Raw genomic sequence first — 16,838 nt, 5'->3', positions numbered from 1 at the left:
ATTCCCGTAATGACCACTAGAGGCACGAGGAGGAATTCACTACTGACTGGTGCCTAACTTTCCATCGTTGATTGTAATTGAAAATCTGGACAAAACTGAACTGGAAGTGCTTGCTCAGTCATTGTATCTGTCAGTTATAAAATGTATAAAGAAGTTATAAAGTGACCGATTTGATGCTCCAATAAAGGAAGGCGGGGCCTACACTAATGTGACTAACGTGTTGGACCTTGTTTTTATTACGTAACTAAGAAGTTTGGGACTTAGCATAGTCGCAGCGACATTTATTTTTTTGTTTTTTTCACGTATGTCTAAGAAAGTTGGGAGTTAGCGTAATCGCTGTAACATTTGTTGTAGCGGTATCCGTCTGTTTTCTTTACGTTATAAACATCTGTCTGTTTTTTTATGTTTCCTACTAACAATGCTAATTATAGTAACGTTTGTTTTAGCGGTTTACGACTCTGTTATACATATTAGCAACATTGGGAGTTAGCATAGTGACAGTAACTTTAGTTTTAGCCACATTTGTCTGTTACAATAATGTTTGTTTTAGTGGTATCTGCATGTTTTGTGTGTTTTATATATATATGTTGCTAACATGGTTGGGAGTTACAGAAATTGTGATTTTGTCACCTCACACATGTAGTGTGTTACGAACAAGATCTAGAATTACTCTGAACGTATATAATACTGTCTGACTGATAAACACACTTTTATGAGAGTCTTTGAATTTGCTAAATGTCCTTTACAGTTGGGTGTGTCTTATATATGACATAAGTTTGAAAATTCATTTGTTTATTGACGGTTTGCCTTCCAGTCCATTGCCCTCCAAAATACACCAAAGATAAATGATGATAGCTAAAAAAAAATGGACTACTGAGGGTTAATGATGGATTTGACTAATTCCTCGTGGTTTTCTGGCCCATCATTAATTTTTAAGCTCTCTGAACCACAAAAGCTGTTCAACTGGAACTGCTAACGCTAGACTCTAAGACCCAGAATCTCCTGGTTCCAGCAAAAGATTTCTCTGGTTGACGTCCAGCTGGTGGTCCAGCCAATTTAATTAACTCCCCAGATCCCCCTCACTAATCTCAGTCACTGAAAACTGCAGTCTCTTGAAGAAGAGACATTAAATAATCCTCCAGAAAGTTACTTTTGTCTTGAACGTCCTCCCCTGACAGCAGGTTTCTGGAATGGCCTGAGCTCCGATACACGTGTTTCTGCGGTCTTTGCCGGCTCTCGGATTGACAGGTGGCGGCTAAAAGCGCCCACAAACAAGAGCCTGGTTTGAAGTTAAAAAAAAAGAACCTGCTTCTCTTTCAGCCGATGCTGAGGTTCTATCAATCTCGCTGAAGGCCACGAGCTCTCCCACACAAGCGGCCCGCTGCGAGTAAATGTTAAGGGCTGCCTCTTGTTTAGTCTGCGCTCACGGCTGGATGTGTGCATGAATACGTGTCGCCTGACGGCTGTGTGCTCCCCGCTAACTGGCGTGTGAACACTGTGTTTGCTCTGCAGAGCCCCAGCTGAAGGGCATTGTCACGCGCCTCTACTGCAGACACGGCTTCTACCTCCAGATGCTGCCGGATGGCACCATGGAAGGCACAAAGGACGAAAGCAGCTCCTTCTGTAAGTGCAAAAGAGCCACACTCTCCGCACCTGTCAAAGGTCTCTTTGTCGCGGCCGAGAGGGAAGCCACTTGGGGATTTTTATTTATTTTTTCTACACTTCAAAGGAGACTTTCTGGACTTACCTGGAGCTCTGAAAACACAGTAAACATCAGAGAAATGACAGTTGTTGTTACTTCTCAATAATATCAGAGGCTAATTCAACTAATTCTAACATTTTTTCATTGAATTACTCTCTATTAGTACCAAAATAAATCAAACACAATATTTTATAGATAGATTTCTACTTGAACATTTATTTTAATCCATGGTTTGATCAAATGTTCAGGACAATCTAAGATAAATGGTTTTAGACTCATTTAATATGGGTGTGTTTATTAACTCCGTAGTCAACAAACAAAACTCTTTTTCAAAAGTGATTAGACTACAGTCACATATTCCAAAAAGCGGCAACTTGAGTAATTCGCGTAGGTTTTAGGAAAAATTTCACAGTACCTGGACGATTATTCTCTAAAAGGTGACACCAGTCAGCGGCCGCCTGGGAACACTTTGAGGTTGCGCGGTGGCAGTCCAGTGACTGGCGAGGATGACCTTAAATTGGGCGACAGCTGGGCGGCAACAGTTTGGTGGCAGCCAGATTTGCCTGAAATCTCTCTGGACGGCGGTCGACCATATCAAGTGCCCGGTAGCCTGAGGGTACATGGAAAGCATGTCTGACAGGTGCTTGACTGCCAGGATCTACATTCACGTCCAAAAATTGGACGCTGGCACAAAATCTTGAGGATTCTACCATCGCACAGTAGTAGCTGTATTTGTCACCATTGGTTTTTGGGTAGTCCAGGTCTTCGAGGATGATACTGCTACCTTAAGGGATGTCATAGAAATGGAATGTACCATTGTCGCGTTTGTAGTATGAGTATTGTGAAGTATTTGTAAGGCTAATGTAAGTTGGACCCACTTGTGGTGCTTGGGTGATACTGTTTCTAGTCATCAGTAAGGTTCCACTACTGGCCCCTTCCTCACTACATGCAAATGCCAAAGACACAGGGTGTGTAGGTGATACGCAAGTGTCCGTTCAACAACTTTAGAATGCCGACCCATACTACACTCTGTCTAATTTTCTCTTGCGAGGATTTCACCCTTATTACGTGAACAGTGCAAATGGACTTCTTGTGTTGTCTAGGATTTGGGAAGGTTGAAAAAATGAAAAATCCATACGACACACCTGTGCCTCACCTACTTCGTTACCCTTGCGTGCTGTTTAAGTGTCCTCTAGGGATGTCATATAAAATGGCATTGTCGCGTTTGTAGTAAGAGTATCGTGAAGTATTTGTAAGGCTAATGTAAGTTGGACCCACTTGTGGTGCTTGGGTGATACTGTTTCTAGTTAAAAGTAAGGTTGGACTACTAGCCCACTGTAGGTGATGCTCAAGTGCCCCTTCAACAACTTTAGTATTCTGACCCCATACTACGATCTGATTGTCTAATTTTCTCTTGCAAGGATTGCACCCTTATCACACAAACAGCGCAAAATGATTTGTTGTGTTGTCTAGGATTGGGGGAGCTTGAAAAAATGAAAAGTCCATACGACACACCTGTGCCTCACCTACTTCATTACCCTTTCATGTTGTATAAGTGTCCTCTATGACTTGCTGCATGTCCCTTGCAACATTTTTGGCCTGATATTTCGTGCTGACAACCTTGATACCTCATATCCACACGTAGGGGTAGTTAGGGCTAAGGGATAGCTTGTAAAAAGATTGTGTTACCAATTTTAGATATATCTGTTAGCTCAGTTTTAAGACTTTGTTAATGGGAGTTTATGTTTACCAAACTGCCTTAATTTTACATTTCAGTGACAGACGTTACACCGCTCACCCAAAGACTGATCTATCTCTAAATGTAGACAAAACACCAGAGAAGACGTGATTATTTGGAATTCTTGAGTTGCACCAATAACTGCCTGAGGATCTGAGTCGATGCTTTTCAGTAAACTCAGATTCCGCATGCTTCTTCAGCTGCAGCAGCAAACACATCATCATCATCATTACCTCTCTGCAATGGGTCATCTCCTGCAGTGTGATTACTGACTGAAAGTAAAGGTGTCCCAGAGCCCCAGGACTCCCTCCAACCCTCCCACAGAGATCAATATTATTCTTACAGGATAGCCCTGATGTGGCAACACAGCAATTTTTTTTCTGTCAAAACATCACTTCGGATGGAAAACAAGAAGTTTGCAGTTTTGGATTTACAGTGGAGGATGACGAAACGGGTCAACAGGGCACATTATTACCCTGAGCTGTGGTTCCCCCTGTGAAAATTATATTTCAGCACTTTTTTTTTTGGCTGTAAACCCGCTGAGTACACAGTTCTATTACTTTAAGCTTATTATTTTATTGTCGGTTGCCTTAGAGATTTCTGTTTACATGTTGTGTACAAGTTGTGGACTTGTATGTGCCGGCACCGATGAACAGAAGCTCTTTCTCATGTCCATAAACGGTGAGGGCTCCTAGTCTTGTTTACTTTCTTTTCCCCTTGGGATTCCACGTCAGGGCCTGGCGAGTGTGACCCAGCCAACCCCATATCCGCCTTCTGATCTCTTCATCCACCGGCGCACGTTTTGTTCTTTACCTCAGTCTTGAGTCAGAAATAGCTTTTTCTGCTTCAGATCTCTTATTGCAGTGTCCACGGTTGTTGTAGGCTACAATCACAGCAGAAGCAATGAACTTCTACAAATTCCATCCCTTTATTTCACACCCAATATATAACACACCCAATCACGTTCATCTATCGTACCAGGCACAAATGCAGACCACAAACACAAGAGAATCCCTGAACAGTAACAGTGGGTAGTACACACAACACAATATTTAGTATTAATTGCTACAACGTGGAGCCCAGACACATGGTGGTGAAAATGTCTGGGTTTAAAGCACCAATCATATGTCCAGAGGAAATACAACCTTGCTATTTTGTGTGGATGACCTGTGTACCTGTACAGATTTGCCAATTTTTCAATTACAGACAGTGAATGAAATCTGGTTTTGTTAAAGCTTTAAATGACGAATTAATCCTACATACATACATACAGCCACATGGATGATTGGATGGGATCTCATTGGTTGGTTGGTTGGTCTATTGACTAGTTGGTTGGTTGATTGATTGGAGTGTAACACACTTTGCGTAGTGGGTCATATTTGTCGAGGTGAATATTTGTGAAGGTCAACCAATTGGCCAGCATTCTCAGAACCCTTGTAATGTCATTCCATTCAAATGAAATATTCTTTTACTATTGTATTGCCATGGGATACTTTGGAATACAGTAAAGTAGTAGAACAGGAGTAGAACAGAAATATATCTGAATACATTTTTACCTAAATCCCAGAGAAATTCATATTTGAAAACAAGAAAAAAAATGAACAAAATGTCTTCCTGGAAAAAAATAGCAAACAATAAATTTGTGTTCACATTAAGTGTTATATTTTATAAAATACTCAACTTATGAGTATAATTTATGTATTTCGCTTTCATTTCGCTTACAGTTGTTTAGAAATGAGCTAGAAAGTGTCACAGAAAGTTCAAGAGACGTATTAGAAAAGCTTATGATGGACGTTAACCAATCACAAACAAGAAATCATGCAGTTTTTAGAAAGTGCTGGGGGGCTCTATTATTGAATTCATGACAGGATGACATGAAATCGGCCCAGACTTTGGACATGCTTCCTTTGGTGTTTTCTAAAAAATGTATTTATCGTGATGCCATATGGGATTCTGAATTGAAAGGAAAGTACAAATAGGCGACTGGAGTCTCTCCAGAGTTCTTTATCGAAAGTACTTTAGGATTCAGCTCTGTGGTCGGACATTTACAGCAATTTCTAAGTCAGTTTTGAGAAAAAAGTCCAGCGGCGCCGGAGTAACTGGTGTGATAGAGAGCTGTCACGGCCCAGCAGTTAGAAATCCTTCAGTCCCAGCTGTTTGGGAAAAAAAAAACACCTCCAGAAAAGCCCACGGTAACTGATTAGACCTGCTCTCACCTCTCCCTCTTATGCAACGGCCCACCCACGCCGAGGCTGAGCATCCTCCTGAACTTTAAACATTCTCATTTCCAATCTGAAATATTCATCACGCAATACCGAGGGGGAAAATTTGAAGGCTGGTTTTCAGTACAGGAGTGTAATGGCTGTTGTGTAACAGCGCCTCTCATTTGGCGGAGCATTAACCATCATGTCATCCAGCAGCAGAGTGTTTGCGTGGGTCGGACTTGCAGTTTATTTGATCGCAGCTGTAATTCCCTCAATTGCGGGACGCGGCGTGGAGCTCTGGAGGCAGAGCCCGCCGCGGCGTTGACAGGTAAGTCAGAAACTGTTGGCTCCCTGTCTGAGTCAGACTGTTGAGCCATTCAAGTGGGAGTTTTTGAGTGAGTGAGTGAGTGAGTGAGTGAGTGGCATCATGGAAGCCATTATCAATCAAAAGTGCAATCGTCTATACGTGAAAGCACAGAACTTTTAAACGGATGAATCTTCTATGAGCAGAAACTGTAGATCACATCTCCCATACAGCTTACTAGAGCTAAAAACAATACATCAATGAATACTTTATCATGAAATGACCATTTTTGACCAAGAAACAAATCAAAGCCTGATCATGAGACAACACAAAATATTTGATTTTTGTTTAACACGCCCTCCTTATGGATTATTGGCTGATGAAACTCTAGATTTGGACTGATGTCAGACCCTTTGGCACTTGTGAATAATGTGACCTAAGCCTGAGACTGCAAACTCCACCAATCGAATCTGTCAAGAAATGGTCTGCTAGGATGTGGAGAATATGAAATGACCATTCCTTTCTGCAGAGTGCGGTCAAAGTCTAAGGTTAGTCTATAGCAGAGACAAGATTATTAACTGGTTGTGTGTTTGTTCAGTTTTATGGTTTACTTTTTAGCCTAGCTACCAGCGCAAATTAAGTTTCTCAAAACAATAAAAAAATATTCTATATTTGTCATTTTTTCACAGATTTTCTGTAGCTTTGAAGCTCAACGATCCAATAATTTCTTCAGTTTTTCAGAATTATTAGCATAGTGCTACTTTAAACAGTGCTAATGCTATTCTACGTACAGTATGGTGACCTAGCTATAGCTAACTTATAAAATCTATTTGTGCTTTTCTAACTCTATAGACATATTTACACTTAGTTTGTATAATTTGTTAATATTATTATTGTTGTTTATCTAATATACAGTATATTTTAGTGTTTTGTATTAGTTCTTATACTGGATCAGTTCACCAAATGACCACCGGGTGGAGTCTTGCATAAAAATTTTACCACTAGTTTTTAACCTGTCTTCCCCTCTGAATGTTGATCTGACTAAAAACGTTCTTTTTTTTTTTTCATTTTCAAAGTTATTTACATTTAAGGTTGAAGTTATTTACCGCACATGCCCAGTGTGTATGAAGCTTTATAGTTTTTCTAAGTAGATGAGGTTAGGAGCGAGACTGGTTGTAGAAAAAGAAATTAGCAACAAAAAAGCAAAAATAAATTACACAAAAATACGTTAAAAAATCCACAAAAAGTGCGAAAAAAAATCTACAAAAAATGTGAAAAAAATTTCTACGAAAATTGCGAAAAATTCAAATGAAAATAGATGGATCCCATTGGCCCCCTACATCCAATATTTAAAACATTCTCCTGAGCCCACTTTTAGGTGTCAGGGGTGTGGCCTCCCAGCAAGCTCACTCCTGATTGGTGAGAGCAGTTGCCATTTGAACTTTGACTCCAACCAATTTGGACCTATCACTGTTTACAGGTGACGTCTGTCTACAACATGGCAAAGTCCGTACCGTTAAAAATAATGGCGTCTAATTTGACTTAATTTGGTTAAAGCCGGATGTAAACCATTTTCTTTTGGTGATATCACTCTCACTCAATCCAGTTCTCATAGACAGTCAGTGGTGGAAATATTTAAATAAAAATGTATTGATCCCCTGAAGGATAAATTACCTTGTTACCGTAGCTTTTTTAAACCCATAAAACACCTAAAAAATAATAACAATTAATGATAATGCTCCACCTGGAAAGGGGTAAGTATCATGATATGGGGTGGGATGTTTATTGGCAGATTACAGCTCAATTCTCGAAAACACCAGTTATGTTTCAACAAAATCAGAGTTGGTGCAAAATGGCCACATCTCCAAAGCTAAAAGGAAACTAGCTTAAGATGAACCCAATAGAAGCCAGAGTTTGACCCAAACTGCATCTGTGCCCCTGCAGTTCTGTGCTGGAGGAAATCACCTGGAGTTGTTTTAACTCTGATCAGAAGGAGAGAAAAAAAAAAGTGCACCATCATCTGATGAATAATTGAGGGGCTGACCTGGTGCAGAGAAGGAGCAGGGCTCTCTCTTGTCCCCTTTACTCTAAAATAACCTGCATTAGCTGAGTTATCTGGACTGAAATTCATTAGGAGGGCAGAACAGAAAAATTAGGGATAAAAAAGAAAAAAAATCCAAATAAAAGTAGGAACAGCTGCCCTGAGGGGATGTAATAAAACAAAGCGGGATGGGAGAAGCCTTGCTTTAGTTTTATCACTTTTCCTGATCCCTCAGGGCTTCAATAACTAGGTGATGGTTGTCACAAGACTGGAAGTGGCTTTATGTTGAAGCAAAAAAATAAAAAGGGTTCTGTGAGGATGGGAGGAAGAGAAAGAGGCCACGCTGGAGGAAAGTAAGCCAGACAGACGGACAGAAGGGTGGTTGAGGATGGGGGGGGGTGGGGGGTGAGCAGCTGGCATACAGCTGATGGCTCCTCAATCACTGCGTCTCCCCCCTTTGGTGGGAGGTCAGGAGGGTTGCCTCCCCCTTCCCTTGGCCTGCCCTTTCCCTCCTCGGTGCAACTGGCAGCCGGTTATGTAATGATGCTGGAGGAGAAATGGTGGTGATGGGGGGGGTCCTATCGCAGTTAAGCTTCAGTAACGGGTGGGGCTGCGGGTGGAAAAAAGAGGCAAACCTGGATGAAATATATCAAGGTTGTAGACTCGGTGAGTCTGTAGTGGGAAAATGTTTATTTTTGTCTATGGGTATGCTGCTATTGACAGGTCATAGAGAACCCTTAGACATCATTGAAGGGTAAGTAGATGATACACAGGTGTGTTGTAGAGATTTTTCAAAATCCTGTGAACATCACAGGGACTCTGTTAGTGCTGTTCATGTGATAATGTGCTCCTTATGTACAACCGGACTGCTGGGAAATTACACAATCATTGGGTAGTTACTTTAGACGTCCTGTGGTCATCTTACAGGGAGATGGTAAATACTTTTACAGCACTTTACTACCTTCTTATAAGGCCTAAACTGCCCTACAGTCACACACACATTCACACATTATCTGTGTTTCTGTTATGCAGAAACACAAAATTTTCTAGAAATGTCCAAAGAACACAATTTGTTTCCATTAAGTCACAATTATGCGAATAAACACAAACCAAGTAACGCAACAAGTCATTGATGTGAACAATACTTTGATTTACAGCAGAAATATTCAGATTTCTGTCACGGCTCTAGAGCTCATCATCCTCTATCAAAGGAGACGTCGGCGTCTTATTCACGCCGTGGAGCGGGAAGCTACGTGAAATCGGCTACGGATGAAGAGACTTTGGGAAATTGGTGATTTTACGTCTGTGGATCCAAAACATTATCATCCCCAACTTGTCACTTTTTGACGTTTTCGGTGTCCTCAACTCATCGTTTTTCGACATACTGGCTGCTTGTAAAATCAAGAGTCCGCAACCCTTGTGACGTGGTACCGGATGTGGTACTGGATGTAAACCGGTCCTCGGGAAGCATCCAGTACTGGTACCCTAAAATGGTGCCTGAAGGTGTCCGGTTCGCACCTGGTTCCAGCCTGGTACCACATCTGGTACCAGTTCGGGTCTTGTACAGCATCTGGTGACGCGTTCGGTACCAGGTTAGGGTACCGGTGCTCTCCACTTGGGAATGAGAATGTGTTGGTGGATCCAACAATTTTGCATGACAGGCTCAACTTTTGGTGAGCTGTGATGCGGCGGGACCTCTTGTGGCGCCCGCTAAGCGTGGGATCCAGTTTTTGGTCCCGTAGAAAAAGTGTTTCTTGCAGTTTTGAGAAATACGTCAATTTTGTTATAACTTACAATCTTTTTCTATATGATACTGTTTTACAAACAACACAAATTACTTAGACATACAAAACTTTTTACAGACACAATTTTTCTACACATAGAAAACACTAATTTCGTATATTAGTTCCAAACTTTTTTACAGAGACAATTTTTTTCGACAAGTGCAAGATCTTTTAATACACACCCAAATCTCTTAACTCTCTTAAGTATTTTTTGCTTTTTTTTACAGACAGACAAAACTTTAGCAACATCTCTATCTCGTATTACCACATCATACAAGTACACGTGACAAACGTCCACTTGTTAGTGTAAAGTTCAGGAAAACAAGCTGGTGTGGAGCAAAGAGAGTCCTCCCAAACAGATTCCACACTGCAACAAAAAAAGGTCACCTCAGTAACATCCTTTTTTTGGCGGTTTTGGACTGCGTGTTGGTGGCTGGATCACATCCACTAAGTCTGAGTCAGCAACTATTTTCTATTCAAAGGTTAAAAGATGCAAAAGATGGAGAAATGCTGGAAAACAAACAAAGCAAAGTGAGATTGTTGACATTTTGTTACAGAAATTACACAACGATGTGTCAGCGTTGGGTTTCCATGACTACCATAGATGATTAAGAATACACAAGCAAAGCAGGTACAGTTTATAGCAACAGGTGAATATATGTTTTACAGTTATTTGATGATATTAAAAAACGTTTTTGAGATCAAGATCTCTTTTTTGAGGACGACCTGGCCAAGAAGTCAAGAGTAGGTCGGCCATTGAATGTGAGCTGAAAGTTAAACCAGTTGAACTTTGACTAATCAAGGACTGGGAGTTGGTGGTGAAGTCTGGGTAGCACCCTTTACAATACACGAACATGACAAACGTTTTCTGTTAAATACCCACATCCAGCGCAGTGTGACCGTAGCATCAACGTCTGTGGAGATGCGGTCAGAGACCAGCCTGATGGAGTTCTTCGCTTTTGTAGTTCTTAAAGAAATCAGCGACAAATATGCTAAAAAGATTAGCACAAAATACGGAAAACAATTATAGTGCAAAAACTATAAAAGAAGTAAGCAAAGAAAAAAATGACAAAAAGTAATGTTAAAAATGAGAAAAACATTAACATGAAAAATACAAAAGAAATTAGCATAAAAAAATAAAAATTAGCATGAAAAAGATTTGCTGAAACAATATGACAAAAGCATGAAAACTAAAAAAAAAGTCACTTGAAAAAAAATTAGACATGACCAAAAAATTTACAAAAAAAATTAAAAAAATTAGCATGCAGAAATGATGAAAAGTTAGTATGAAATATGAGAAAAATATTAGCATGATAAGGAAAAAAGAGCATGAAAAATATGACAAAAATTAGCATGAAAACCAAAATGAAACATAAAAATATTAGCATGACAGAAAGAAAATGCATGAAAACTAAAACAAAAATTACCACAAAAAAAGAAATAGAATGAAAAATACAAAAAATAGAATGAAGAAAAAGAAAAATGAAAAAAATAGAATGAAAAATACAAAAAAATAGAAAGAAAATACAAAAACCCAGCATGAACAAATTGTACAAAAAAGAAAACAATAAAAATTTGCATAAAAACTGAAAAAATTATCATGAAAAAAAAATAATCATGAGAAAATTTTCATCAAAAATGCAGCAAAAATTAGCATGAAAACGACATAAAAAATCATCATACTTACAGGAAAAAAATTAGCATAAAAAATTACAAAAATCACAACAAAACTTAGCGTAAAAACAACAACAAAAACTGACACAGAAAGAGGTAGCATGAAAAACAAAACACAAAAAACATTTGTACAAAAGATGAAAAAAATTGCATGAGAAAACATGAAAAAATGCACTGAAAATGTGTTAATTTACACAAAAAAACTTGATAAAGATAAGCATTAAAAACAACAATAGTTAGAACAAAAAACACAAAATTTAGAATGATTTTTTTATGGAATAGAATATGCTTCCATAAAAAACAAGACAAATACTAAAAAAAGAAAGTTGTAATGACAATCGCTTAAACTCCCCAACATTTTAGGAGAATTTGTTCATCTCTGCAGCTTTAGAACATGTTTTGTTTTCTCAAAGCTTTTCTTTAGCGATGGTTAAAAACACATGAAACGAAAATTCTGAGCAGCTTTTATAACATATGAAGCCAACGTCTGCATAAAAGCAAAAAAATAATGTAAACACTGAAAGCAAAAAGTTCTTCCTCGACAGATGAAACGTCAGCAGAAGCATGAGGATTCTGAACCCCGAAGGATTCGGGATCACAGACAAAAAATAGAGAGTAAAAAGACAGGAGAGACTAGTGGGAAACAGGAGGGAGATGAATGGATAAAAAAATAAATAAAAATCTGGTTTCACATGAAAGAGTGACAGCGAGCATCGAGGGAGCCGGAACGCGACAAGCAAGGAAGAAAAAGAGGAGGAGAGAACCGCAAAGATCACAAGACGGAGTGAAAGGACGCTGGGAATAGGAACAAATGGAAAGCAGCGCGGGACAAAAAGCCTGGAGGGGAAAGGTTGAAGTTAAAGAACAAGACGGCTGTCATCAAGCTGCAGAGAAATCAGGCGTGACGCTCGGCGAGGAGTCGTTTAATCCACTTTGGAGCCTCATTTTTGGCGTGTGGACAGAAGCCGTTTCATTTCCTGCTAATGCAAACCCACGACTTTATTAGGACTTATTTAAATGATCACGGAGCTAAAAAGTCTTGAAATGATCACGACCTATTTGCAATCAAGACGTTAGGTAAATGTCATTCGTATTAAATATCGGCTGAACTAAGATGCAGCCCCCTAATCCAATGGTTTGAAGACCGTCTCTCCAGTGTGTGAAGTACTTCTTACTTTTTAAGTGTTTCCTGTCATGAATCATAAAAAATACAGAAACATGTACTGATCAGTGGTTAGATGTGCCGTAGGGGTGACAGAGGAGTTCAAGGTGGAGTACACCAGGGATCCACTCTGAGCCCCTTCCTGTTTGTAAGGCTTACAGATAAGGTTAGACAGAGATTACAGAGGATTAACATGTTTGCAGACGATACTGTGATTTATTTGGAGTGCAGGGAACAAGTGGAGGACGTTAGCCACAAGGGGCAATTGCTATTAGCTCTGCTGAAGACTGGGCAACGGAGCGTGCTAGCTTGCTAGCTAGTGTCTTTACATTGTCTTAACTTTGTCTCAACGTTGTCTTAACCTTGAAACTTGACGTCTGTGCTGATCCATACCCGTCCAGTGTGAATGCACCCTTTCACTCCTAATAGAAAACCTTTTGGGATTTTTTTGTTAGAATTTATTTTTTTTTAATACTTTTCAAGATCTTTAGAGCTTTTTTATGATATTTTTTTGATTCTTATAAAGTTTGTTATCCACTTTAAAGATCTACCCTTCTGGGCCATAACTAGATAGCTTGACTCTTGAAATGCGGTATGATGTGGTACCAGACCTGAATCAGACCCAGTGCCGGATGCAAACCGGTACTGGGTCAGAGTACAGGTGCACTCCGCGTCCTAGTACTGGACCGGTTCCAGTTCGCGGCCCGGGGTTCTCTGTTCTCGTTAAATCGCAGGTCCCCAACCTCTGGGCCGTGAACCAGAACACGTCCAGTACCAGGACGCGGAGCCCACCGGTACCCAAACCAACTACACTAACCCATCACCGGATGAAGAACTAGATGCGGTACAGGACCCGAACTGGTACCAGATGCGCTACCGGGCATGAACCAGTACCAGGTTAGAGGTTGGGCAGCGGTACTAGGTTAGGGTACCGGTACTGGACGCATCCCAAGGATTATGGACCCTTGATTTCATGAACAGCCAAAACGTCAAAAAACGGCAAACTGGGGATACCTAAAACATCAAAATGTCACAATGGGGTCCTTAGGCGTCAATATGTGACGACTTTAGGATGAGAATGGGTCGGTGTCACAGAAACCCAACTGGGTTTATTCAACACCTCTATAGAAAAAATAAATAAATAAATAAAATACACGATTTCTGCCCAGTGTTCTAAATGTCAAAGTGATTAGTCTTGTTTGTGCGGTTTATTCAGACTTCTTCTATGGTTCTAACTTGGTTTTATGACCAATGTCATAACATGACATGTCATGTGTGACACTGCGTTTATATGTCCTCTATTATCAGTACATGTTAAAAACACCATTTTCAGTGGAGTGGGTCTTTAACCCTCAAGCTCTCTTATGGGGTCCGGATGACCCACCCTCACATTGATGTGAGATCCCCTTCATGACAAAGGTGGACAGGATTTTATGTCTGCCACAGACACGAGTGAAGATAAAAAAATCATTGAGAAAAGAAGTCTTGAGGGGTCCAGATGACCCCACTTTAATTGTAAACATGCCTAGGATAGCACATGGGGTAAAGACGAACTGTTATTACATGTAAACTTTCTCCACTGCTACAGATGTGAGCAGGTTCTGAGGTGAAACGGTCGAGTCTGCTGCAATTTGCTGAGTCGGGCATTCCTAGATAAATTGGCAGTCTTTTAAAAACACTTGTGGAATTTTTATTAGTATTTTCATTAGTTGTGGGTCTCTTGGCAGACTTACAAACAAACACAGTAGTGATTCTAATCTGTACTCTAAAGGGCTGCATCTCACTTTAGTTTCAAAGGAGTGTAGGAACAAAATAGTTTACAGTCATTTGTGGAAAATTTGCAATATGTTTGTAAAAAAAATTAGCTTAAAATGTTGGAGTATTCCTTTGGTGAAATCACTGCGATTCAGGGAAAAGATAACATTGGTGACGTAGAAAATACAAGCTGGATAGGTCCAACATTATTCACCATTTTTGTTGTAACGCTAAGGTTAGCTTAGCATTGTGAGAAGCTGAAAGCTTGAAGAAGACTGTGTAAACAGATGGGTGATGGGAAGGGAGGGCGGGGTTTCTCCACTAATGGTTCCGCCAACAACTCAAACCAAATTCGTAATGAACTTCTGCAGCTCTGCAGGAACTATGTCCTAGAAAACTATATATATATATTTTAATTTTGGCTAAAAACTGGATAATCACAATTAAAAAACCACTAGAAACGATTTTAAAATATACCCAAATATGACTGGATTGGAACTTTAAACTATTAAGAATTAAGGATAATGACTGATGATGGCTTCTCCATCAACACAGCACCGAGAACGGCGATCCGGAGGTTCTGTCTGGGTGTTAAACTGCGTGATTTCCCACGGATCCCTGTAATCCCCGTCTCAGTCCACCGGAGACCCGCTGTGCTGTTAGATGCAGACCTGCAGCTCAACTCTCTGTCCTCCCGCTGCCTCCTTCAGAGCGCCAATCCTCATCCTCTCCCTCGCCGCGTCTCCAGTTTGTCCTTGGTTATTTATTGTGCAGGTGATCTCGATCCCCCCCAAATTGACTCGTTGGATTGATTTGGCAACGCCCCCACCTTCGCTTCACTCCCTGTTTGATCAATCTGATGGTCTTAACGGTTTCAGAGGAACAGACGGGACGTTGGGAAAAGAAGGACAGGAAACGGGATGTCTTTATTAAACCAGCAGACAGTTATTTGATCCGTGTGATGAGCAAACTGCTTCTTTATGAAAGAGGAGAACGAGTGACCCCCTGCTTGTGAAGCAGAAAATAAATGGAGAAGAGAGATAAAGGGAAAACAAAAGACTGTGGGACAAGAGCGAGAAGTGGGAGGAAAGTGAGCGTTCACTAAGCCAGTGCTGGTTCCTATTCTCAGCTCGACATTTACAGTGATAAAGGAGATATTTACCTTTTACTCCAGATATTTTGGAGAGAAAAGCTCTTGATTTTTCCAGTAATTCCTCTTTTATGCCTCATTCGTTGGTAGGTAGTGTTCAATGTCTCCAGTGTTTTTTTCATTGTAAGGTCTTACTTGTGATGGGTTCCTTTTAGGTAGGTCTCCGATGGTTGTAGGTTATGTTTATAGGGTTGATCCCAACTCTTTGGTAATTTTTGACTTCGAGGTTGTCCTTGGGTTCCTTTTAGGTCTCCGATTTGTTGTAGTTTCTGTGTTTGTAGGGTTCTTCCCAAAGTCTCCAATGTTTTTGACTGTAAAGTTGTACTTTGGTTGGTACTTTTAGGTCTCCGATGGTTTTAGTTTCTGTGTTTTGTTCCCAACGTCTCCAGTGATTTTTGAATATTAGGTTGTCTTTGGGTTGCTTCTCGGATTGAGACGTGTTTGGCCATAGTTTCTGTGTTGGTAGGGTTGTGATCAATATCACCAGTGTTTTTTTGGCTGCAAGGTAGGATTGGACACCAAAGTTCTGTTCCAAGTAGGAACCGTTATGATTTACGTGATTCTACTGAAACCGAAAAAAGCTGCTGCAAATGATTTCGATTCTAAGTTTCATTGAAGGTAAATTTCTCTTTGGACACGTCAATCGCTTCTACTCTCTTCGGTTCTCTGAAGTTGTAACCAATCCCGTTGCTCATATAAAACCAGTGACGGGGCGACCATGAGACCGTGCGCTGCGCAACTCTCAAATGTCTGGCTGCATTTCACTGCAGGTCACAAAGGTTTGACAGGTGGCTACATGACATCAGCCAATCAGGAACTCAGCTTTGGGCACGTGATGTTTTCAGTGACCCGATCACCGGGTAAAATACTAATCCAATACCAGTGTTTTTGTCCTGTTGCTGCAAGCAGACTTCAGCAGAACTCGCCCCCTCCACACGCTGGAGAGAGACAGCCACTGCGGAGAACGCGGGTCGAGAAAATAATAATTTTCCCTCCTTTTGGGTTAATGCGGAGACACAGACACAGGGGAAGCGGCTGTCATGTAGACACACCCCCTGAGCGAGATTAATTCCCCGGTAATCCCTCAGACAAACTCAGGGTCACAGGCAGCGAATTCGCTGCTCGGTGAAAGAACGGCGCACCACTGGTATGCAGCGAAAGAAGGGCGGACCATCGGTTTGTGCCGAAAAAGGTTGGGGAGCTCTGATTTAATAGTAGCAACCAGCACGTCAAAAAACGACGACACCCAAAAGATCAATGTTTGACGCGAAGGTCTTAACCATGTGTCAATATGTGACTCGGGAATAAAAATGTGTTTGATTTG

The 16,838-nt window shown here is 40.6% G+C and overlaps 1 protein-coding gene across 2 annotated transcripts in view; it reads left to right on the top strand.

The window, feature by feature from the left end:
- Positions 1-16,838, top strand: part of fgf11a (fibroblast growth factor 11a) — a 102,582-nt gene that overhangs the window by 46,685 nt on the left and 39,059 nt on the right. For both annotated transcript variants that reach the window (XM_024287791.2, XM_036216643.1), the window contains exon 2: positions 1,513-1,623. In XM_024287791.2, coding sequence (XP_024143559.1) covers positions 1,513-1,623 — 111 coding nt within the window. The remainder of the gene's footprint in view (positions 1-1,512; positions 1,624-16,838) is intronic.

The sequence above is a fragment of the Oryzias melastigma genome, linkage group LG18 (genome assembly GCF_002922805.2).
Source record: "Oryzias melastigma strain HK-1 linkage group LG18, ASM292280v2, whole genome shotgun sequence".
In the NCBI taxonomy this organism is placed as follows: domain Eukaryota; kingdom Metazoa; phylum Chordata; class Actinopteri; order Beloniformes; family Adrianichthyidae; genus Oryzias; species Oryzias melastigma.
This window is presented reverse-complemented; position numbering and strand designations above follow the sequence as displayed.